We start from the raw sequence: 24442 nt of genomic DNA on the forward strand, positions 1-24442 counted from the left end.
AAAGTATTCAAGCTGGTTTATAGCTTTCTAGTCGGCAGGTAGTAGAAAGGGTTTCTAGATAATTAAGACCTAGAACCTGATTAAACCCCTAAATAACCCACCGAGCTTTATACTACATAGCTGGGTCAGAGCTATTATATTTAATCTCAAACACCCAACGACCTCCTACTACATGGTAGTCTTCTTTTATTTTATTATAATTATGAGGCGTGTTTTTTATAGTTATTAATTCCTAGATCTTTCTCTTTTCGAGTTCGGTTATTTCTGCCACTATCACGTCTATCAATTTCTCTTTATCTACGTAGTTTATAGCCTGTTTATAGGTAGCTGATTCGTTAAGAGAATTTATAGTTAAAAGAAATAGGGTATTCCCTTAAAACTATAGGTTTCTAAGTATTATATCTGTTGTAAGATACAGTAAGTGCGTATTATTATTATAGGATATTAAATTCTTATAGTCTGGTTTGGATGGGTATAAAGGTAGTTAGACTTCTAGCCTGGTACTTAGGCTACTGTTATTATTCTTAGCCGGGTTATAGTTTATATTATTAGTATTATTATCAACAGCTAGAACTTTATACCCCGCTGCCCGTAGACTCTTTTGTCTATTATTATTATTCTCCTCTTCTTTAGGTTAAATAGACTTAATAATGTTTCGAAACGCGCGAAGGAATATTGTATGAAAATTAACTGGTATTCTCACGAAAGGTGATTCCTTTATTATACTTAACGGGTTGATTAGACCCATGGTTAGAAACCTGATTATATGCCTGAGTATTAGTATAAGGAGGGAGGTTATTATAAATAGTTTCAGGCGTATAGTTATCTTTATAGTTAACTAAAGAAGAGTAAAGAAATTGATTTTCTAAGACATAAACGTCTCGAAACCAACCAGTCTTTGTAGTTACTGGGTTATAAACCTTGTAGTTATAGTCATTAAAACCTATTAAAGCACCTTGTAGTGCCTTTATATCTAGTTTCTTTATATTCCGGTCGTTGTTTTTATAATCAACAATAGAACTCCAAACCCGTATATTATTACTATTAGGTTTCTGACCTTATAAAAGCTTATAGGGACTCTTAGAATTAAAAGCCAAATTAGGTGATCTGTTATATATATAAACCGCTTAGAGAACAGGATCATTCTAAAAGTAGTTAGGTAGCCCTAAGTAGAAAAGAAAAGCTCGAACATTTTGTATTATAGTTCTTATAACTCGTTTAATATAGCCTTAAGCTTTATAAGTATACGATGGTTCTATATTATATTTTACGCCTATAAACAGACGTTAAAAAGAGGCGTCATTAAATTCTTTTCCACCGTCTATATCTACATCTTTATAAAGAAGTGATATTTATTATTATTATTATTATTATTATTATTATTATTATTACTATTATTATTATTATTATTATTATTATTATTATTATTATTATTATTATTATTATTATTATTATTATTATTATTATTATTATTATTATTATTATTATTATTATTATTATTATTATTATTATTATTATCTACCTAAGCTTTCCACTTTTTTATAGCTGTTTCTATTATTTATTTATTTCTTCTTACCCCGCTATCTTTTTTACTACCTAGGTAGTTTAGGAGCTAGAATTATAACTATACACTCCTTCTCTAATGTCTATAGGGGGCAAAACGGTAGTATAAGACTTAGGGAACTGGTATAAGTCTTAGATAAAAGCCCCTATACTCCCCTCTTTTAAGGATTAGTGCCTCGTGCGGGGCTATACCGGCCCCGATGCTAACTTATCTACTAGTACGAAACTCGCGGCTTCTATACTAGGAAGCCTTTAACGTTTTTGCCCGTAGCGGCTTTAAAGCCGACTATATGCTTCGATTAACGGCACGCGCATGGTTATCCTCTTTTTGTTTTTTATACGCCCCGTATGCCCTAGGGCTAGCCCCTGCGAGGCTACTACGGGCTAGTGTGTGCGCTTCCTAGGGTATAAAGCTCCTAAGCTTCTCCTGCTTTCTCTATATAGCTATAAGTAGGGCCACCGTAGGCTATATGCCTTCGTAAACGCTTATATAATAGTATAAGAGGCAGCCTCCGTATCGTGGAAGTAACGCCGCGTATTTTACTTACGCGCTTAATAATAGCGCGGTACCGTCTTCTCGTTTTTTAATAGTGGGGCGACTAACTCCCCTATAGCACCTATTATCGACTAGCAAAGCAAGGCAGAAGGTGGGTCTAACGGGCCCCCAGTTTAACCCTTATCTACGTGCTAAGGCAGATAAGGGCCCCTAAGAATAGGTTCCGAGTAGCGTAAAAAAGAAAAGGGGTTCCTTTTTTATATGCGCCTCTAGCCGGATTCGAACCGACCTAGTTACCTCGACTATATACTAGGTGCACCACTATTACACTATAGAGGCTTTTTATAGCTGTTATAACCGTCGTTTCTGACTTATCTACGACCAGTTATGCCTATAGAAATCGGGTAAAACGGTCTAGTATAAACAAAATCTAATACTTTTTATTATAAGAAAGAGGGTCGATTAGTCCGTAAAGATCTATCTAAACCTTTTCTTAATAGAAAAAGTCTTTATATTTATTAACTAAATCTTATTTGCAAGTGTAATAGACTTAGTTCTTTTATAGGCATTATAGCTCTATAGTTTAGTTAACTCTTCGTTAGTTATATTAAAGTCTTTTTTAAAGAGTATTACTATAGAGACTTTTTAAGACAGCAGGGTTAATATAACTCATTCTGTTATACCACAGTGTTAAGTTTTCAGTTATAAAAGTAGTCCTTCGACGGTTATTACGGTCTCTTTGTTTATAAAGGTCTTTTTAATGCTTCTTTATTATATTATTACTAAGTTAAGGTTTAACTAACCCTTTTCTTTGTTTATGTAGTTTCTTTAAAACCTATCCTTTAAATTTATAGAATCTCTTTATTCTAGTTAACTCTTAAGACTATTCTTTAGGTAAAATACATCTTTATAACAGTTTCTTCATATTTTTTCTAGTATTTATTATATTTATATTCTAAGACTTAACCCCCCGTACGATAGTGCCCGTGTATAGCCTAGTATAGCACGTTATAAAGCATAGCCATTATATAAAGAAAGAGGGCCTTTTTATTATTTAATAATAAGAGCTTTTTGTTTCTAGTAAGACCGCGAGCTTTACTATTAAGACGAGAGAGACTAAGAATATTCGTGCCTATTTCCGGTATATAAAGCGACTCTTTTAAAACCAGAGGCTTTTTAGTATCCCTGAATTTTATTATATAGTCTCCTTCACCTTATATCTTTATTTCTTTTATCTAACAGTAACGAATAGTTCTTTCTTTTATTTCATAAGTAGAAAAGAGTATTTGATTTATAATAATATACGCCGTAGCCCCGCTACCTACACAGAAATTTAGATGTAATTTAATACCATTTTCTACTGAGATTTAATAAATCTTTTCCACTAACTAATCTATATTAAGGTTAGTATTATTATTCTTTTGATTATTAACTTTAAAAGAGATAATAAATACCTGATCTATATCTATCAGATCCTTTATAAAAGGATTCGGATGTTTAGAAAAGGAAACAGAGGAGGGAGGACGTCTTTAAAAATAGCCACTGTCTCTTTATCTTTATTGTTATCTTCCTATTGTTTTCTTATTCTTTTTCCTATGGCGAATTATGCAATTAATTCTGCTAATCTAAAATGATATTAACCATAGGAGACTCGTCGCTATTCTCCTGTTCTAAAGACGTATGTAAGGCATGCTATTCCTTTGCCTTTAATATAAGGTTTATTATACACTTCTCTCTTCGAGAGAGACTCGTCTTCCCTCCTCCTTTCTTTTCCTTATCCTTTTAAGAGGACTAGGATTTCTTTACCCTATTCTAAGTATTTTTCCATAATCCTGAATTATCCTTTATTACCTAGTTCTTAGGTGCTTTTTTAGGATAAAAGATAATAGTTAGTCAGCATGTAGCCACACTTGTTATGGTTCTTATAGAAGACACTCTGCGTTTTCTTCTAGAGTTTCTTATTCTTCTATAAGTTTAAACCTTATATAAGGAGGGTATTTAACGGGTAATCGATCTTTGTTAAAGCGTCTATTAATTCCGCTATTAATTCATTTAGTATATAATTAGTTATATCGTAACGGAGAGCTTAAGCTATTTACCCTATTATCTATTCGTTCCTCGTATCGAGACCATTAAGAATCTAGGCAAAGACCACTTTATTAGAAAAGAATACAGCTCTTTAATTTAAGGTAAACAGTCTCTCTGATATTTTATAGAGATACGCCTCGAGATTAGGGAATTCTGATAGCGAGAGGTTAAAGAACGAGGTTAGGACGATATAGTCGGCCTGGAATCCTTTTGCTTTATATGAATCCTTTAGTTTATTCTATACCTTTAAAGCTTTATTTATTCCTGAGACCTGGGTTATGGGACCGTTTAAAAGAGCAGAGAGTATATCTCTAGCTGCCTTTAGAGACTCCTCTTTCTGTTTTATAGAAGGATTTACTAGAAGGGGCTTTATGACGTTATCTAGATATTTTCCTTTACGGGCGAAGTAGGCGTATATTGTTATAGTCTAGTTTTAATAGTCTATGCTACCCTCGAGCTTCCGAACAGAGATTTCTTTAACACTCTCTTATAAAGCTATTTTCAAGTAGCAGACCAGTATTTTGTATTATTTATTTAGATTAGAATTAACCAAGTTATTTAATAATTTATTTTTATTATTTTGTTTATTACTTTTTTTTTATTACGTTATTAATAAAGGATAAAAATGAAGAATATTAAGCTAAAGGTGTAATTCTGATTGGCCTAGCTTCGAAAGGTGGGTCTTAAAGTGAGTCTAAACGGTGAAGCTATTTATAGATTCAGCGGCACGAAGAAAATCAATGCTCGTATAACGCGAATAACAGGATTTCTATAGTCGGACTTTTTACTAAAGGCTTATATACTATATTACGATATCCTATTACTACAGGGAATGCAGTAGGTTAAGTGGCTTAATCAGTATAGCTATTATTTATGGATATATAATAGCTCTTGTGTTTAATCTATATATTCGTTTGTTTTCTTCTTTCTTAAAAAGTCCCTTCGTAAAATAAAGGAATAGTATATCCGATCGGGACAAAGAGTCTTATTCCGATCGTGTAGGTCAAATAAAGAGCTTAGTACGGCTCTTAGTAACCGTATTAGGAAAAATAAAGAGCTTTCACTATGGTATCGGTATAAACGGTTCGAGTCGATTAGCTATCTTTAGGACATAACGGTATTTCGTATACTCGGAGATGGGGATCTGCGACTGGGGGAGGATAAAGAGATAGCCTAAAAAAGGCACAAATGGCCTGAAAAGGCAAGGAGTCTTTTTAGTATTTCGGAATAGAATAAAAAGAGTAGAAAAGAGTAGATTTCCTTTTTTGCTAACCCGGGCTAATAAATTTTTATTAAATTAGGCTACGAGTAGTAGGCTGTATGCGCGGAAGAGAGGAAAATCAAGTAAAAGCTGTTGAACTCGTAGATCCATAGGATTACTACTTATTACGCGAGTGTGTAAAGAACTGACTTCTGGGATTTCTTCCTGAATTCGGGGCTGGCAAAAGGCCCTGAAAGATTAAGTGGCGACTGTTGCGTAAACAGCCTACGCGACGGTTATCACACCACGTTATTAGCTTAAGTAATAACCAAGATATCGTATTTATAATGCTTAGTATATTTATTATATATATACCGTAAGCCAAGTATATATACACGTATAATACGTATAGTATTATAGTATAGGTTAAGCTGGTAATAAAGTACGTCTCTAGTTATATAGCCATAACTATATACTATTTATTTTAACTTGGATATTATACTTATTATTATTATAATTACTACTTATTATATAGATAATATCAACAGGATAGGCTATATACTCTATGGACCCTTACCGGGCTACTATCGGAGCCTTTAATCTCTAGAGTCCTAACCTCTAAGAGTGGTTTTAACCCTAGGGGTTTTATTAATACTGCGCTAATAATATCTACCTACGTATAGGTATCTAAATGTATGCTAAACTAGATCTCCTTTTTATAGCAGATTATTATCGCTTTTGCTCTAACCACTTTATTTATAGCGATTACTAGCCGGTTATTAGGCATAGGTTAGCCCCCTTATCTATACTAACTCGTTTCCTAATGAATCGTATTCCTTAATCCGAATATCGTTATTAGGGTTATTATATATATAGCGTATATATTACTAACGCGGGCGCGACATTTCGCCGCCTTATTATTAGTTATCTGCTACTACTTATTATTATAGTAGTCCCTAGAACGGTGGCCCTTCTTACCGTAGTTATAGCACTCGCTAGTGAGTATACGCATACTCTATACTTATAAAGGCTCTAGGGCCGAGCCTAAGGCTTTTTAACCTAGTAGGGGCGCCCCCTTCGAGCCTATAGTCTTACCTGAGTTAGCGGGTATAAGCCGACTAATCGCTAGAGTGCTACCCCGACTAAACCGACTATCTAAACGCAAAAGGTTCGATAGGGTCCTTTTATAACCAGTATCCGATCGATTACTACTCTCCTTCTGAATAAGACTCGTATTCTAGAATAGCTATAGCTTTTAAGCTAGTATCACGGCCTTATCTAGCTTGGTTCTTCGCTCCCGTATCTTATCCTTAATATATAGGGGTAACCGTCTAAAGTAACTATAGGCACACTCTTTACTTCCGCTTATATCCTAGCTTAATAGCCTATATAAGTTATTCTATTATTCGAATAGCTTTATTAGTATTATATCGCCGGTTATTTATAGCTTATAAAGTTCTTTATAATAATACTACTATAGAGGGGTGGATCGGAGACCCAGTACCATATCGTTGGGACATCACGTGACGTTATAAGACGTGCGCATCGTTTTTTCTATTTGTCTTATATATTATATATACGTGGCGACGCCACCTAGATATAGAGGATACTTATTATCCTATATAATTATTATCCTTTTAACCCTAAGTTTTGCTACGTTTATTATAGGGACTCTCTAGGGAGACCTCATATTTCCATAGAGAGACCTTACACGTGACTTTTTATAGAGCAATAATAAAGGCGCTAAGCTCCCTAAGGTATACATACAATTTATATATACAGCTTAAGTAGATACCTGTACCTAACATGCCCGCCCGCAGGCCAGAGGGGCAATACACGTAAGTAGTTACGACTTGTATCTAGGTAGTACCATTATTCCTATGCCCCCTTCCTTCCCTGTACTAGATGTCTTAAGGGCCCCTTTTAGGCGGCTTTTACCTTGAACTGTCACCGACTTCAGGGAAATCGAGTAGTGGTGCAAGACTAGTACAACGAACAGTCAAGCGTGTACATCAAAATAAGCATAGTACTTAAGCAGCTCAGCGGCTTTATCATAGCCCCACAAAAATGTCACGTGTAAGGTCTCTCTATAGAAATATAAGGTCTCCCTAGAGAGTCCCTTATTATATTTACTTCGTTTAAGCTACGTTGCCCTGATTAGAGTAGCGCGCACCTCTAGGAACCTCTTCTAAAGGTCTTTTTGTTATATATGTTATTTTAGTTATATACACTTCGTGGTCTTAAGCATTCCTGTTATCGAAGACTTATCCGAGATTATACTACCTAAGCCGTTCTATATAGTAACGGCTTTGCCTTTCTTAATTAGTGCTTAGAGGCGGATCTATTCAGTGCCTAGGAAGTCCTGATTATCTGATTAGGGTAACCGAAAGTACTTAAGGGGAGTTCCGGCCTACCTAAACGAACTATATATTAATTACGAAAATAAAGAGGGAAGTATACGGCTAAGGGGCCGAGATTAAAATAAAGTATTAATATTTAAAATTAGTATTAAGATTACGATAATAGCCTAGGAAACCTGCCCCCCTATATAGCCTTAATAAAACCTAATAACTAGAAAACGGGGATAGATCCTCCTTACTAAAAATAAGATAAGAGCTATAGACGGGGAGATAGGCCCTTACCGCTGATAAGGTAAAGGTAGGCAGAAAAGCTAAAAATAGTTAAGAAAAAGGTATAACGAATAGAATAAAGAGTGGATTAACTATAAAATAGATTCCGGATATAGTATAGATATAGATATAGAGGGCGCGCTCCCTTACCGGAATAGGAAAAGCTATAGATATAGACTATTAGGGGCCGTAGAGCCTAGATATAAAAAATTCTTTTATTACGACCCTTTAAGTAGGAACTAACAAAGGCGTAGGGTTAACCTTATAATAATTAGGGTAATAAAGGCCTATATAAACGGCGGTAAGTCCTTAGCCCCGAGAATTTTAAGAAAGTCTAGTTATATAAGGCCTTAACGGTTAGAAGAACTTATCGAGGAGCCCTAAGATACCGCGCCTTTATAGACCCGGCGGTTAGGTAAACCTATTAGTGGATCCCGGATACGATTTAAGTTAAGCTCCTATAACGGCTAGCGATACCTTATCCTATTCTTTATAGGTATCTCCGTTAGTCTAATTATAGTGGGTTCCCTCCTAAGCCTTAGCGGAGAATACTTATATTATATCCTTTAGGGCCCCTAAGAAAAGGGCTCCTCCTACCCCCTATCGCTAAATAGAATTATGCTTAGACTTATAGACTTAATACACGATTACTTCTTATTTCTTAACCCTTTCTTTCTTAAAGACCCTAATTCCCCTAATCTGCCTAAACTAGTTACTATAATAGATTAGCCCCCCCCCCTTTTAATAATATAACGGCCTTATAGTGGACCAACTATTACGATCCTCCCCCTACGGTTATAGTCTATAGCGACTCTAAGCCTAACGATAATAGTATACATATAGTTATCCTAACCCTAGTAACCACGGTTACGCCTAATTAGGGTAACGCCGCTCCTACGGCTAACCCTCCTTTCGCGACCGCCTCGCTTAGGTAAGGGAATATAGACCCCGGTATTAGCCTGTTAACGACCGTCTTTTATAGTTAGGGCTCCCCGGTATCTAGCTATAGAGCCGTATCGGCTTCCCTTTCGCCTAGTTAGGGTAACCCGACCCTTATCGGCGGGCTAGCTCCCCCCGTTCCCCCTATTTCCCCTATTCCCCCTATTTCCCTTAGACCGAGCGCTCCTTAGTAGGCTTATACACCTACCATAGATATCGCGTTTTCTAACGATATCCTAAAGAACTTTAAGGCGAGCCTTACTATAAAGACGCTCGCGGCTATTTACTAGTATATTAGCCTATACGATAATAAGAAAACTCGAACTATTATCACGTCTCGCGCGCCACTAAACCCCTTCGCCGTAGGAGCCCCTCGCTTTAGTAGAAGGGCCCTATCTAACTTCCTTAGGGACTATAAAGACTATACTAAGCTTAATCGCCTTAGCGAGGCCGATAAGATCTCTTATATTAGCCTATTTATAGAGGCTAGTATCCGTCCTGCGGTTAATAAGATAATCTGATTAGTTAAAGTATCCGGTGGCTAATAAAAGCATTTAAAATAGCGGCTTATTAATAAATACTCTTACCTAGACCCTGATTAGTAGCTTAACCTCTCCGAATAAGTACGCTAGTTACGACTTACTTATAAGCACGAAAAGGTTAAGACTATTTAGTAGGTTAAGTAGCTATTACTAAGCGTTACGGTTTAGAGGTCGAGAGCTAATAAGGTTAGCGGCACCTTCGTCGAAGACTATAAGCTTCACGATATCTTCCTCGCTATCTTATATAAAGATATTAATATATAGCTTATTAACCGGATAAAGTGTAAGTTCGTTAACTTAAAGGACCGACTATATAGGTATTATAATTTATCGGAGATATTAAAAGAGTGGGTAAAAGACGTTTAGATAGCCGACGGGCGGCCTATTAATAAAGTGGCGAGTATTATAGATATTTCTACCCCTACGCTAACCACTAAACCGATACTAGCCGTTACGCCTCGGCCTAATTAGGCTAACCCGATAATATACACGCTAACTATCTTATAAAGGCCTACCGTGATACCTAAACCGGCCGTATAGATAAGGAGCGATATAGATAAGTTAATAGAGCTTTTAGAGAAATACGCTATCTTTATGGTTTACGATAGTATAGGCGTTATTTAGAACGCGGTCCCCTAAGTTATAGCCCTCTCGCGCCGAGTAGGAGCCGATAAGGTTAACGCGATCCTAGCTGCCGACCCTTACCTAAAGACCCTATTCTACGCCGCCTTAAAATAGTCTACTTTAGAGAGGCAGGACGCCGCTCCGGTAACTTATTATATTACCCCTGATTAGACTAATATCGGTATATATAAGGACGATATATAGTATAGGCGAGGGCTACCGCGGTATAGGAATAGGAATTCCTACCCCTATACCGGCGGCCCGTTATAATACTACCCTATTAATAACTAACCCCTCCGTTACTTTTATTATAGATAGGAGCGTTACCGCCACGAGTAGTGCGCGGTATTATAGCTAAATAAGACCCAGCACCTAGTCTGGTTCCGCTATCCCGACTACCTCGCCTTAAACTAGAATAACGAGTAGCAGCCCTGCCCCTAGGATATATACCTTAAGTAGTAAGACTAGCCGTACCGGCGGTTAGTCCTTTACTAGCTTAGTATACGCCTTTAAGGGAAGTATAAAGACCTAGCTAAAGCCTATTATCTTAGCACTAACTCCGGAAGCCTCCCTATTAAGATAGAAGACGTTATAAAAGTAATATTAGACTATTATACTAGGCTAAAGGAGGAAGAAGCGAAGGCTAAGTCTCCCGTAACGAGTACTAGTATTAATTTCGTGTCTATTATATCCGATTATTAATAGGCGGATATCTATACCGCGTCGAATAATACTCGGAAAGAGTAGCCCCCCTCTTAGCCTCTTTACACGACTAGGAGTAGGAGGATTATTAAACCCACTCCTAAGGTTATCCGTGTCCCTAATTAGGTTATTAAATAGCGCCTATAGAAGTTAAACCCTGGTCCTAGTTACCGGGTGCTAACCCTAATTATAACTAAGGTCGTTAATAAAGAAGTGGAGATAGATAAAGCGCCGATATAGCCCGACTAATAATAGCCTAAGGCCGTTAATAAGGGTAAAGGTAAGGCTAATGCCTCCGCGGATAACCCTTATAACCTAAAGTAAGTATAGAAAGACCTGGATAGGTAAATCAGGGATCTCTGGATTAAAGTTCCTTTATAGTATTATCTTATTAACGACCCGGATATAAGACTAAGAAATAATAAGAGGATACGCGCTACCGAAACTAGTTAACCGTAGTAATATATTATTCGCCTAACCGCTAATAAAGCCTTCTTTCTTAATAAACGAGGTCCCCTTAGTATACCTCCTCCCCCGCCTTCGTCTAAAGGGTATACCGTCTTATTTACCCGACCTAACGATACTAGCTCGAATACCCTTACTATTATTAAAAGGGAGGCTATTCCTAAGACCGATAACCCTCTGGTTATTACCTGATATATAGTCTCAAAGTGCAGGCTTACTTATAAGGGTGCCTTAACGTATAACCCCGATATTTTTATTAAGGCTATTATCGATATAGGGGCCACCTTTAATACTATCTTTATAGACACTATAAAACGCTTTAGTTTAGAATATTATATTAGCTAGACCGAGATCCGGATTAAGGGTGTTAATAACCGAGAGGGATAGCTATATATAGGGTACCTTTAGGAGGGTTTATAGGTCGGCGAGCAGAGTAGTGTCTTTAACTTCTAAGTTCTCCCTGGTCTAGGGCCCGATATACTACTTAGTATACTATAGATCTAGGAGACTAGAGCGTCCTTTTTTTTCCGGGATAGTTAGATCGATACCGACTTTACGCTTAGTAATACCCGTATTCTTATACCTATCGCCTATCGCGAGTGGATTAAGGAGATACCGAGGAACTAAAGCTAGCCGAACTACGAGGCTAATAAGAGGCGTCGGATCGATAAAGATCGGTCTGATTAGGCTAATTAATATTAGCTTTAGGATAACGACCCTACCTATTAGCCTAGGGCCGCTGCCTCGCTATCTATTAAGGAAAAGGCTAATTATTACCCTTTAGACGTTCTAGAGGAGGGCGATAAGATTTAATATATAATCGGGGACACTAATATAGTATCTTTAATAGCCTTCGTATTCTCTAAGGAGATTAAGCCACTTTTGCTAAGGGTATACGTGGCCTTAAGGGCGATGCTACGGAATTAGGGCTAAGGGTATAGGAAATACGATAAGGAAGCCCGATAATACCATAAATACCGTTTTCTTCCTCTATTACTATATTTATTTATAAGTCCTTATCGTAGTTACCCTGATTAGCCTAATTTATACTAAATCACTTATACTAATTTTAAGTCGGAAGCGTGAAAGTCTTATTAGTTATTAGCGTTATCGGCTCTAAGAGCCGAAGACGCGTGTATTACTAGCGCTGCTATAGTAGCTATAAAGAAGCTATAGACCCCGAAAAGAAGAAAGCACTAAGACCTGATTAAGGAAGTATACTATAAGCCTAATTAGGCTATCTATATTATATATAAGCCGAAAGCCCTTAAGATTTACCCTATAGATAATACGCTATCCGATAGTTCCGTCCCCGAAGGCGACCCCCTTTAGAAGCAGAAGATCTTAGCGGAAATCCCCGAGGATATATAGGAGTAGGAAGATAACCGTTTTATTAGCCTAATCACCCTAAAGTTCTTTAAGATTATCCCTCGCTTAAGACTTATAGAAGAGCGACTTAAAGATATCTTAGACTCTGCCGACTATCTGCTACCTATAGAAAAGGAGCTCTTAATAAAGACCCTCCTAAACTACGAAGCTACCCTCGCGTAGGATTAGTAAGAGTATAGAAGATTTAACCCTAGAGTCGCCCCGCCATAGAAGATTAAGGTGGTTCTGTATAAGGTATAGTAGGCGAAAGGGATCCTGATCCCTAGAGCCCTAGAGTCTATTATCGTTAAGATAATTAAGGATAGGAAGAATAAGGGGGTTATTAAGGAAAGCCACGCGGCCTATTATAACCCCTAGTTCCTCGTAAAAAAGAAAGACGGTAATATACGCCTTATTAACTCTGCCACTAAGATTAACGCTATTACCCTACGCGATACCTTTATCCCGCCTAGGGCCGACGAGTTTTCCGAGGACTTCGGTATATATAAGATAGTTTCCTTTCTAGATTTTTTCTCCGGCTATAACTAAGTTACCCTCGATAAGGAATCAAGGGACTTAATAACCTTCGCTATGGTTTTAGGACTCTTTAGGATATACACCCTTTTATAAAGGGCGACTAACTTAGTAGCCTAATTTATATATACTATAACCCGTATCCTCTATAACCTTATTCCCTAGTATTATCGACCCTTTATTAATAATATCGCGGTTAAAGGGCCGACCACCACCTACGACGATACCCTAATTAGACCTAGACTTCGCCGCTACGTGGCTAAGTATATTAGTAATATTAATAAAGTCCTTCTTAATATAAAGCTTACTAAAGGTATTATAGCTAGCGCTAAAAGCTAATAGTATTAGAAAGTAGCTATTATCGTGGGCTATATATACGGAACCGATAGCTATTCCCCTAAGCAGGCTAAGGTAGCTAAATTAACTAAGTAATAAAAGTACCGGACTATTTCCGAAGTCCGTTCTTTTCTTAGTCTCGCTACCTTTTACTATATCTAGATCTACCGCTTCGCTATTATCGTGGGGCCGCTAATAGACCTACTAAAAAAGAGTTCTACCTTCCTATAAAGCAAACCTTAGTAGTACGCTATAGATACTCTTAAAGTTACCCTAACCTTTATACCGGTCCTAATTACTATTAAGTACGGTAAAGGGGCTAGTATTACCTATATTATCGTTAATATATATATCAAGGGCTAGGGCGGAATCTTAGGCTAGTATATTAATAGGAAAAAAGCTATCGCCTAGTATAAAAGCGGTAGATAGAACCCGGCGGAGAAAGTTTATAACGCCGGTAAGCTAGAGCTAAGGGGAGTATTAAAGGTGCTTCGCCGACTCCGTAACTATCTCTATAAAGTCCGCTTTATACTAGAAATAGATACTTAAGCCTTAGTATCCTAGCTTAGTGGTTCTGCCACGGACTTACCTAGCGTATTTATTACTCGGTGGATTACCTAGATCCGACTTTTCGACTTCGAGGTTAAGTATATTAAGGGAACTAAGAATATTATAGCTAATAGACTTTTAAGGATACCTGCTACTCCGTCTAATTAGGCTAATAACACTATAGAGGGAGATATTAATAACTTTATTAACGGCCGAATCTTCTTTATAGATACGGATAAGAGGTTTAGTAACCCTACCCTGGCTAAAGATGTTTTAGACCCGGACGTTACTTAGAGCCAGTTCTCTTAATAAGTGGCCTTATATTTAATAAGCCTACGGATACCCTTTAGAATAGACCCTTATAACGCTTACCGTGTCCGAGATCGGTTAACCTGTGTTTTTATAAAGGATAGTCTGCTATAGATAAGAGTCACTAAGAAAGATTCGACTCTTAAAAGGTGGATTAATAATAAAGAGACTTAGGTTACCCTAATTAGGAGGGCCTATAATAAGTTAGGCTATTATATAAGGGATAGGACGTACTAAAAGCTCGCCCCCTTATATACTTAGGACGGGATCTATAAGCAGACTAAGGAGGTTATCGAAGTATACGCCGAGTATTAGAGCCGCTAAGGCAAAGTATACGAGGATCCCCTAATCGCCACTTAACTACCTTAATAAGCCCTCCCCTTTATATAAGTAAGTCTTAATATCTAGTATCTTAACGGGTATTACTTAGTAAAAGCTTAATATATATTTACGGGATAAGTCGAAGCCTGTTTATTATAGAAGAATATATCGCGAGCTATCGCGATATTCTTATAGGAAGACGTTATCTGCTAGTATAGGCTATACTAGTATATTATCGTGGATAAAGGTCCTAAGAATAAGGGTAGTATAATTAAGCTAAATCGGGCGTACCTAATAAAGCGGAAGGTTATCTCTGCTTACTACCCCCGCGCTAATAGTCTAAATACGGTAGGATATAAGCCTATCGCCTATACGCTAGCTATCTAGTAGAAGATTTACCGCGGTACGTTATATAAGATCCTGCCTATAGTCCTTTTCGCGGACCGTACGACTATCCGAGTATCTACCGGGAGGACCCCCTTTTACTTTCGTTATAGCTACGAGGCTATCACGCCTATAAAGATAACCTGCCTTACTTAGAGAGTGCTCGACTAAGGCCGCGTTAAGACCCCTAAGGAAGAGATATTACTACGCCTAAGGGCCTTCGCTTAGTTAGAAGCCGACCGGAGGACTATTACCGATATAATTAATAAGTAATAGTAGTAGAAAACGGACTCTATTAACCGTTTAAGAGTTAGGACCCTACGTAAGCAAAGACTCTAAGTTAGTAACCTTATCCTTATATATAATACTAAGCTAGCTATTATTATAAGCCGCGATAAGAAGCTAGACTACCGCTAGAATAGCCTATTTCGTATTATATCGTCTAATCAGGATAATAAGACCTTTAGGTTATCGACTTTATTAGGGGAAGAGCTCTAGGGCGTTACTTATACCGCTAACCGCCTTAAGAAATTTATCTAGGATAAAGACGGATACTAGGAGCCGGAGGACTAGATAATACTAGAAAGAGACTATGCTAGAGAACTAATAATTACGTACCCTGCCCGCGGCGTCCTTATCGATAAAGAGCTGGTTAAAGCACCCCTCCTCCTAGGTGAATCCACTAATAAAGATACTAAGGCCGAGGATAATAAGCGTTAAGATAATATAGGTTCCCCTGATTAGACCGTTAATATACTCCTATAATAGTTAGCGAGACTTCGGGATATACTAGGCGAGTATTATAAGAGGTTAGAAGCGGAGCTCCGGAAAGTAATATAGTCGGGAAGAGTTAGAGTCTATATCCCTAAAGATACTGACTTTAACCTAAGTAAGTATAAGGACTATACTAGAACCTTATACTTTATTCCCTATTATTACTTCCTACTTAGTTAACCTAATTATAATAATACTATATTTAATAGAAGTCTTATATATAGTATTAGGGCCGAGGATATATAAGGCACCGCTATCTGCTTATTATTAAAAACTAACTATTACCCCCTAGAATAAAAACACTACTTTTAGGACTCCTTAACTCGCTCTTTTTCCTATTTCTTTCCCGTTTACCCTTTATTACCCTAATCACCCTATTCTATGCCCTTTTACTTATTATTTTATTTATTAGTTCCTTTTATTTATATTTTACTATCACTATTTTCTATTTATACGCACTAACTAAGTAGATACCGTAAAGATATATCCACTAAATATATTTATTATTTATCTACCTTTCCTTTACCCGTTTACGCCGCGTACTAAAATAAAATATCCTAATTATACTAAGGTCGCCTTAATTATAGTAATCACTACCCGAATCACCTATCTATATCTTACTCCGGCTTACTCTTATAGTCGCTATTACTAAGGCCGTATACTTCCGACTTATACCGCTAAACCTAAGCCCTAAAGATAAAGGGAATATAATACCACTCTATTATCTCTTCTTAATCCCTTTTTATCGGGTTATTCTAAATAGCGTGATAGAACTTCTTAAGATTATCCTTATATTTATACGCTAATATAGGGACCTATGCTATTATATAGTCCCACGGTTTAAGACCCCTTCCTCTATAAACGTCGCGTATCTGCCGAGCACTTTTATAGTATAGAGTAATAGTGCTTACCACGAAGACGCCGTATCGAGGCGATAGCCGTGGACGTATCTTATCGTTATATACGGACTACGGCAGTATTAGTAAGTCTTTAGTATATAGATTAGAGTGACTAATACCTGTATAGTCACTGTCCGGCTATAAGACCTCCTGATTAGATTAATAGAACTGCTTCCGAAGCCTGTTATCGCGATACGTGTAAGCTGTATCATGAAAATAGTAGTTAGTGTAGTCCGGAAATCGATTATTATATTAGAGCGATATATACTTAAAGAAAGGATAAGTGATTTTATTATTAACCCGATTATTTATAGCCGATTACCGTTCCTTATAGCACTAGCACGGCACCTTATTAATAACCCCGAACCCTTAGATAATTAGGGCTCTGACCGTATAAGCCCGGGTTACTGTCTTTATAATATACTCCCTTTATAGACTAGTAAGGTCCTTAGCCACGAATATATAGCGACGAAATAAAGACGAACTATTACTAGACCTTACCTTCTTAAATAACTCCTATTCCACGTCTCTATTAGTAAGATTAAATAGGCTATCCTATACCCGGCCTACGATAATAGCCTTAGAGTCGCCTTAAAAAACTTAGCCTATGAAATCTAGTTTAATATACGATATACTACCCTTACTGGCTATTTTATACTAGATAAAGTGCGAATTTGCTTATATCTATAATATTAGCTTGCCCTGATTAGGGTAATACGATAAGAAGCGTAAAGAGAACTTACTACTATATCTTAGACCGTCGTAAAAATATTATACTTATTAACCGTACCCGCGATAAGTCGTGTCTTAGACTAGAAACACGGTATAGGATAGACTGACTCTTAACGAGCCACGGCTTTTTTGCGTTTATAAGAGCTAAGGTTATTAAGCCCCGTGATCAGAGCTTTGGCGGATATATCGATAATCTTATTATTGTTGTTAATAATAAGAAGTTTATAGGAAAACACGATATCGAATCGTAAGATAATATAAAGACGTAGAGCCTAAAAGATACGCCTCCGGCTAGTAGCCCTCTACCTTATATCCCTTAATAATAGGTGATATAGCCTAGCGATTTATAGTTTTAGTGACTTAAGGAGGCGTAGTTAAATAAATAGCCTATTTTGAGTTACTAAAAAGATTAGGCTTTAAGCGTGATTTAAGATTACCTTCCTTACATCGCTTTATTATATAGTCGCGATTATAGGTATAATAGAAAAGGTACTATCTAATCTTTTTATCTAATTAGATCGGTTATACGGTAAGCCGACTTCCGTATTTAGATCCTATACCTAATTTACTAAGTTGCCTTTATCCGAAAACTATAAATAGTATTAGCATTACCCTTTCTTTGATAACCACGACCCTATTTAACTAGTAGCCGTAATAGAAACTCTAGTTAAAGCTAGTCTCGTAAAGGAGGCACTGCCTAGTAATATTAGACGTTGATAGAGGATATATATCCCCTATTACTAGCTTTAGTCAACCCGTTTTCCCTCTTTTCCTCTCTTTTTCCTATATCGTTAAATTCGTTTTTCTAGCTTACCCCGCTATCTATTTTTTTACTATTTATTACCCCGCTACCCTTATATATTTTTCCTATATCCGCTATCTATACCTTACCGTGATTAGGCTAATAGAGATATTAAGAATATCTGTATCCCTTACTAACTACTAGGAGCCGGCCCCCGCCGGTCCTATCCTTACCGCTAATATCGTACCCGCTACTCGTGTTACTATTAATAAGACCACGCGCCCCCGTTATATTAGCGACCCTAACGATAGCCGATAGGTATTCCCCTAGTAAGGTCTGCCGTATCGTTTATTTAAGATCCCCGATAACGCTGCCCCCTTTATAGGTTTCACTTAGTAGCCTAAAGATAATATACGCGTAGTCTAACGCCTCCTTAAGAATGCTATGGATAGCGAACTTAACGCTACCACGATTAATATAATACTCTCTTATATCCCTATAGTGAGTATATTTAGCGAGAGGTCCCAGGATACTTATCCTATAGTTTAGTTATTATTCAGGACGTATTACGACTTAATAAATAACAGGTGGCTAGAGAAGGGTAGTCTAGAAGACATAATGCGTGTAATATTCAAGCGTAGATAAGGGGATAGCCGTCCCGTAGCTTAGATTAATATTACGCCTTATTAGGAGTTAAATAGCTAAACGCCTATCTTCTCTCCTTAGCCGCTTAAGGTAATTAACGGTATTAAGAGAAATCGCCTTATCCCTATTATTTATTACTTCGATAACCACTTTATTAGTCTGATTATAGATTAAGAGATATAGTGTATATACGGGTATAACAGTATTTAGAATATTAGTAATACTAAAGATCGCCTTTTACGGTTATTTAAGTACGGTATAGGTTAGCTACGTAGTATTAATACACCTGATAAGGCCGTCTCTAGCCTTACTCGCCGTTTCTATATTATTACTAGCCCTTATTAGACTAATAATTACTTATACGGCCTTTTCGTTATCGAGTAGATATAAGCTGTTATCTAAGAGGGCTACTTATTCCCTTAGAGCTCTAAGATTCACCGGTTCGCGTAAGGATATTATTATAGGAATAATAGTGTAGCTTATGCTTATTATATTAAGGAAGAATAGCTATCTTATATTAGAGTAATCCTTGGTTTTGGTTATTAAAAGACACTGGCGGTCCTAGTAGTTCCTTAGTCCCCTCTGCTACCTCCTCCGAAGAGTATAGGTTTTACTCCTATTAAGAAGCCTGTTATTAAGTCTAAGCCTGCTGCCCCTGGTTCCTCTGATCAGGTTAAGAAGAAGACTTAGGCGCTAATTAGGAGCACTCCTAAGAAAGATACTAGTGTCCCGGTGCGTCCTAAGACGCCTAAGAATATCTCTAAAATGCTATCGGCACCGGTTACGCCTAAGAAGGTTACTAAGGTCACGAAGAGTCCTAATAAGACTCCTAAGTCCTTTAAGCCTTCTAAGTTTACTGGTATTAACTTAAATAGTTATAAGATTATTTAGATATCGCTAAAGAAAGTCTTAGTATAGCCTAGGAAGATTAATATCTAAGGTAAATAGACTAAGGATATAGAGGAGCAAGATAAGGGTGTTAAGATATCTTATAGTCACCTATTCTATAAACTATATAACCCTCGGTCTATAGACTTTTATATTAGCCCGATTAGACTTAGCTTATTTTCTTAAGATAACTAGGTCTATTTATATAATAATATCTACCGCGTAACGCTTTACGACGCCGCTATTAATAGCTCCTGATATATACCACCTTTATAAGCGATCCCCTAGGAAGGATAGCTGCGATATAATACTAGAATTAAGTGGGATAAGGATATAGTTACGGCTACTATAGAGAGAGCCTATACCGAGAAGGAGGATTATATAGTTAGCGGACGGACTCTTTATAAGCGTAAATAAGTTTTAGAATAGTTCTACTAGATTATACTTAGCTTAATTAGGGTAACCTAATTATATTTAGAGTTATTATAGCCACGAGGATATAAGTAAGATAACTAGGGCCGATTATAAAGGGGTGGATCGGAGACCTAGTGCTATATCGTTAGGATATCACGTAACGTTATAAAACGCGCGTATCGTTTTTTCTATTTATCTTATATATTATATATACGTGGCGACGCTACTTAGATATAGAGGATGCTTATTATCCTATATAATTATTATCCTTTTAACCCTAAGTTTTACCACGTTTATTATATTCACTTCGTCTATACTACGTTGCCCTGATCAGAGCAGCGCGCACCTCTAGGAACCTTTGCTGAAGGTCTCCTTGTTATATGTGTTATTTTGGTTATATGCACTTCGTGGTCTTAAGCACTCCTGTTATCGAAGACTTGTCCGAGATTATACTGCCTAAGCCGTTCTGAATAGTAACGGCTTCGCCTTTCTATACTACTGCTATATATCCCGGGATAAATACTCTTACCGAATAAATACTATAAAGTTATCCTAAGTTAGGTTAGTAATCTTCTTTAAATAGTGCTCCTAGGATATCTAAAAGGTATATTCGAGCTATATTAAAGCCTAATCGATCTATTATTTATTTATTTATTTATTTATTTATTTATTTATTTATTTATTTATTTATTTATTTATTTATTTATTTATTTATTTATTTATTTATTTATTTATTTATTTATTTATTTATTTATTTATTTATTTATTTATTTATTTATTTATTTATTTATTTATTTATTTATTTATTTATTTATTTATTTATTTATTTATTTATTTATTTATTTATTTATTTATTTATGCTTACTCTGTTTATCGCTTAGTTAATACAAGGCTAGCCTTCCTAGGCAATAGTCCCTCTTAGATTTTTAGAAGGCAGGAAAACCTCTTCGGATAAAAACCCCTTCTCCTTTATAATAATAAATTTCGTTCTATATACACGGCCGCCGCGAAGACGCTATACGGCCGCTGTATTAATACTATGCGTATTATAAAGCCACTAATATATAAGCGCTATACTCCTTTATCTCCGTCTCTATTATTCTTTTATTTATTAATAACTAAGATAGGCCCTTAGTAATTAATTGAATTCTATCCTAAGCCAGTAGCCCTATCTTTAAGATTTAACGTATCCTGGACTATGTTTAAGCTTTGTATGTTATCTATAGACGGTCTTATACGTAATATAATATACGGTTCGTAGCTTCCTAAATTTTGTATAGGTCCCGTTAAGACATTTTTACGCGCTTCCGGAGCATAGTACTATCTCTATATACGTAATAGGCGACTAATCCGCTATAGCCCTATTAACGGTAGGGCTTACCTGCCATAGTTAGCGATCTAGGCGTATCGGCCTTAGCGGTAAAGCTACCGGCGCCTATTATCGACTAGCTATAAGCCGGGCAGTAAGGCTATTAGGCCCCCCCTGTTTAACCCTTATTGTGCATGCTAAGGCAGATAAGGGCCACCCGCGAATAGGGCCGGGTAATATAAAAATATTTACGCGCGCCGCTAGCCGGATTTAAACCGACCTAACCGCCTTATAGTTATATATCAGGGCACCACTAGTGCGCTATAGGGGCATTCGATCCATTATAGTACCGGCGCCCTAGGCCTAAACTAGTTCCTGGCCTTAATCGCTACTAGCTAATTATTAATTTTAATAGCTATAAATAGAGATTCTCTAGGGAGACGTTATATTCCTATAGAGAGACCTTATACGTGACACTTTTATAGGACTATAACTAAGCTTCTAAGCTCCCTAAGTATCCTATACAATTTATATATACAGCTTAAGTAGATACCTATACTTAATATTCACATTTCCATTTTTAGGGACATATTTTAGACTATTCCCGGCGTGCCCGCCCACTACAGGCTAAAGAGGCCGGAGGGCGTTATATAGTATTTTTATAAGGTAGCTATAATTTCGTATCTAGTAAGTACTATTATTCCTGTTTTTCTTCCCTCTACTAGATGTCTATCTTAAGAGCCCTAGTAATATATACTAACAGTATATATCTCTGGCCAGCTAGTACTATAGGACCTACAAGAGGATTTAAGTTAGGTAACCTTAGGGTGCAGTAAATAATATATAAATAGGATAGATTCTCTAAAGGGGGGGGCGAGGTTCCGGCTATATATATCTACGGGGGAACCTCGGGCTATCTAAGGCTAGGCGCTATACTAGGTATAGTGCTAGGACGGTGCTAGCACCGGTCTAGCACTACACTGGTTTAGTGCTAGTATAGGGCTAGCACTAATCTAGCGCTATACGGGTTTAGTGCCCGTATAGTGCTAGCACTAATCTAGAGCTATATAGTTTTAGGTTCTGGTATAATACCGGATAGTAGTGCGTAGTATATACCCTAGGAGAGGTAAAGCCCTGCGTCCCGCGGGCTTCCCCTTGGCGTATAGTCTATGTTATCTAACTTTGACTCGGTATAGCCGATTATTATACTAGTAATAAGGTATAGACGTCGTTAAAAATCTCTATTTTAGCTAAGGCTATATATAGAAAAAAAACTATAATATATAATAGCGCTCTATAGCATATATTCCTAACTTCGTTAGGTTCCGTTTAACGCTAGTAATTACGTCCGGCCACCCGTCCCTCTATTATATGCTTACTAACCTAGGACCCGATGTATATAAAAGAAAATAAAGGTAAGGATCGCTAGTATTATCCGTTCCTATACTATTATAAAATTTCTATGTCCGGAGCGTCCGGCTCTATATTAGGCAGGCCCTATTCGTGTATAGGCAGCTCGAGAATAGCGGCGGCGTCCTAGGGTAAAATTCCGTCTAGCCGGTCCTTTAGATTATCGTCCACTAAATCGTATAAGGATAGGAGCCCCCTACGACTATTCTTACTATAGTGGTCGTGGATAGCCGCCGTGTAGTGGATAAGGTCTGTTACCGTCTAGGCGTTAGTGGTTAGGCGGCCGGATATAGTGCTTTTCTTAGTCTCGTCTAACGCGCCGTTATTTTCTAGCCGGGCCACCTACGTGTACTATTCTATACGCTATATCGCGATAAGGAACGGTAGGTCGACTACCTACTATACTTTATTAGTTACGATATAGTCGTCGATAAACTATATCGCGAACTTAGCGGTAGGTAGGGGAACGATAATAGCGTGACGACGCCAGCTTATAATAGCTAATATCTAGCCTTCTATCTTAAAATTAGTTCGTCGAGCTTAGGCGTTAAGATCTTTAAGCCTAGCGGCGAAGGCCTTAGTAGCCTATACCTATATCTTATCTTCGCCCTGCCTAGTAAAGAATAGCTTTCTGCTTAGTCCCGCGGGGCCCGTGCTGTTATATATTTATTTCCTGGATATAACGGTGGTGCTAGGCGAGTTAGTGCCCGTATTAGGCGGGGATAGTTATAAGCTGGTTTAGGCCAGGATATTAGTAACGGAGCGAATAGCCGGCGTGGGCCGTTCCTTAAGCGCCTATATATAATCTCTAATAGCCAAGATATAGCGTTAGATATATTCTCTATGCTCTTTAGTTACCGCGATAAATATATCGGGATCGATGCTTCCGTTATTAAGCTTATCGATTATATCCACTAAAGCAAGGCTAATACTATTAGTCTTATTAATCTTATTAATTATTTTAGCTAATAGGTTAGCACCTCGAAGTGCCGGGCTATAGCGAGCGCTTAGTATATTATTTATACGTATAGGAGAGCCGGTCTCTATTACTATTACTTAGCTAGCCTGTCGGGCCGATCTATATAAAAACTGCCCGTCTAGGCCGCGGGGGGCGTTATGCCTGGCTCTTATAAGGTATTACTCGAATAATTATTTATACTAAGGCTAATACGCGATAGCAGGATTATTATCTAGTAAGAACTAGGGCTAAGGGTACTCTAGTATAATCTCCCTTACCCGGGCTACGGTGATATACTTATTAGCGATAGTCCCCGGGGTAAAGATAATACGATCTAGTCGTCTATTTTAGGGATCGTCGTATCCTTTCTCCGTGGCCTAGCGACGGTATCGCTTCGTAATAGCCTTATAGTCTATAATCCACTATTTAAAAGCTAGGCCGGCCGTTATAAGATAGTAGGTAACGCCGTTCTTATCACCGAACAGGCTAATAAAAGTATCTATTAAATATTAGTCCGGACCCGTCCTATCCGTTTCTAAACTAACGTATAAACTCCTCCCGGAGTTCTTAGTCTTTAGAACGATAAACGTCCGTGGGATAGGTAACTATATAAAACATTA

General features: G+C 37.3%; 1 protein-coding gene across 1 annotated transcript; it reads right to left on the reverse strand.

The window, feature by feature from the left end:
* Nucleotides 1-1327: 1327 nt before the first annotated feature.
* On the reverse strand, nucleotides 1328-6868 carry ACRALDRAFT_204748 (uncharacterized protein; the record flags this gene model as incomplete). The annotated part of the gene is made up of 2 exons (XM_071021534.1): nucleotides 1328-1518; nucleotides 6853-6868. The coding sequence occupies 2 exons, from the start codon at nucleotides 6866-6868 to the stop codon at nucleotides 1328-1330; spliced, it is 207 nt and encodes a 68-aa protein (XP_070880255.1).
* Between the last annotated feature and the right edge of the window lie 17574 nt (nucleotides 6869-24442).

This window comes from Sodiomyces alcalophilus, assembly GCF_042370955.1.
Source record: "Sodiomyces alcalophilus JCM 7366 unplaced genomic scaffold ACRALscaffold_1, whole genome shotgun sequence".
In the NCBI taxonomy this organism is placed as follows: domain Eukaryota; kingdom Fungi; phylum Ascomycota; class Sordariomycetes; order Glomerellales; family Plectosphaerellaceae; genus Sodiomyces; species Sodiomyces alcalophilus.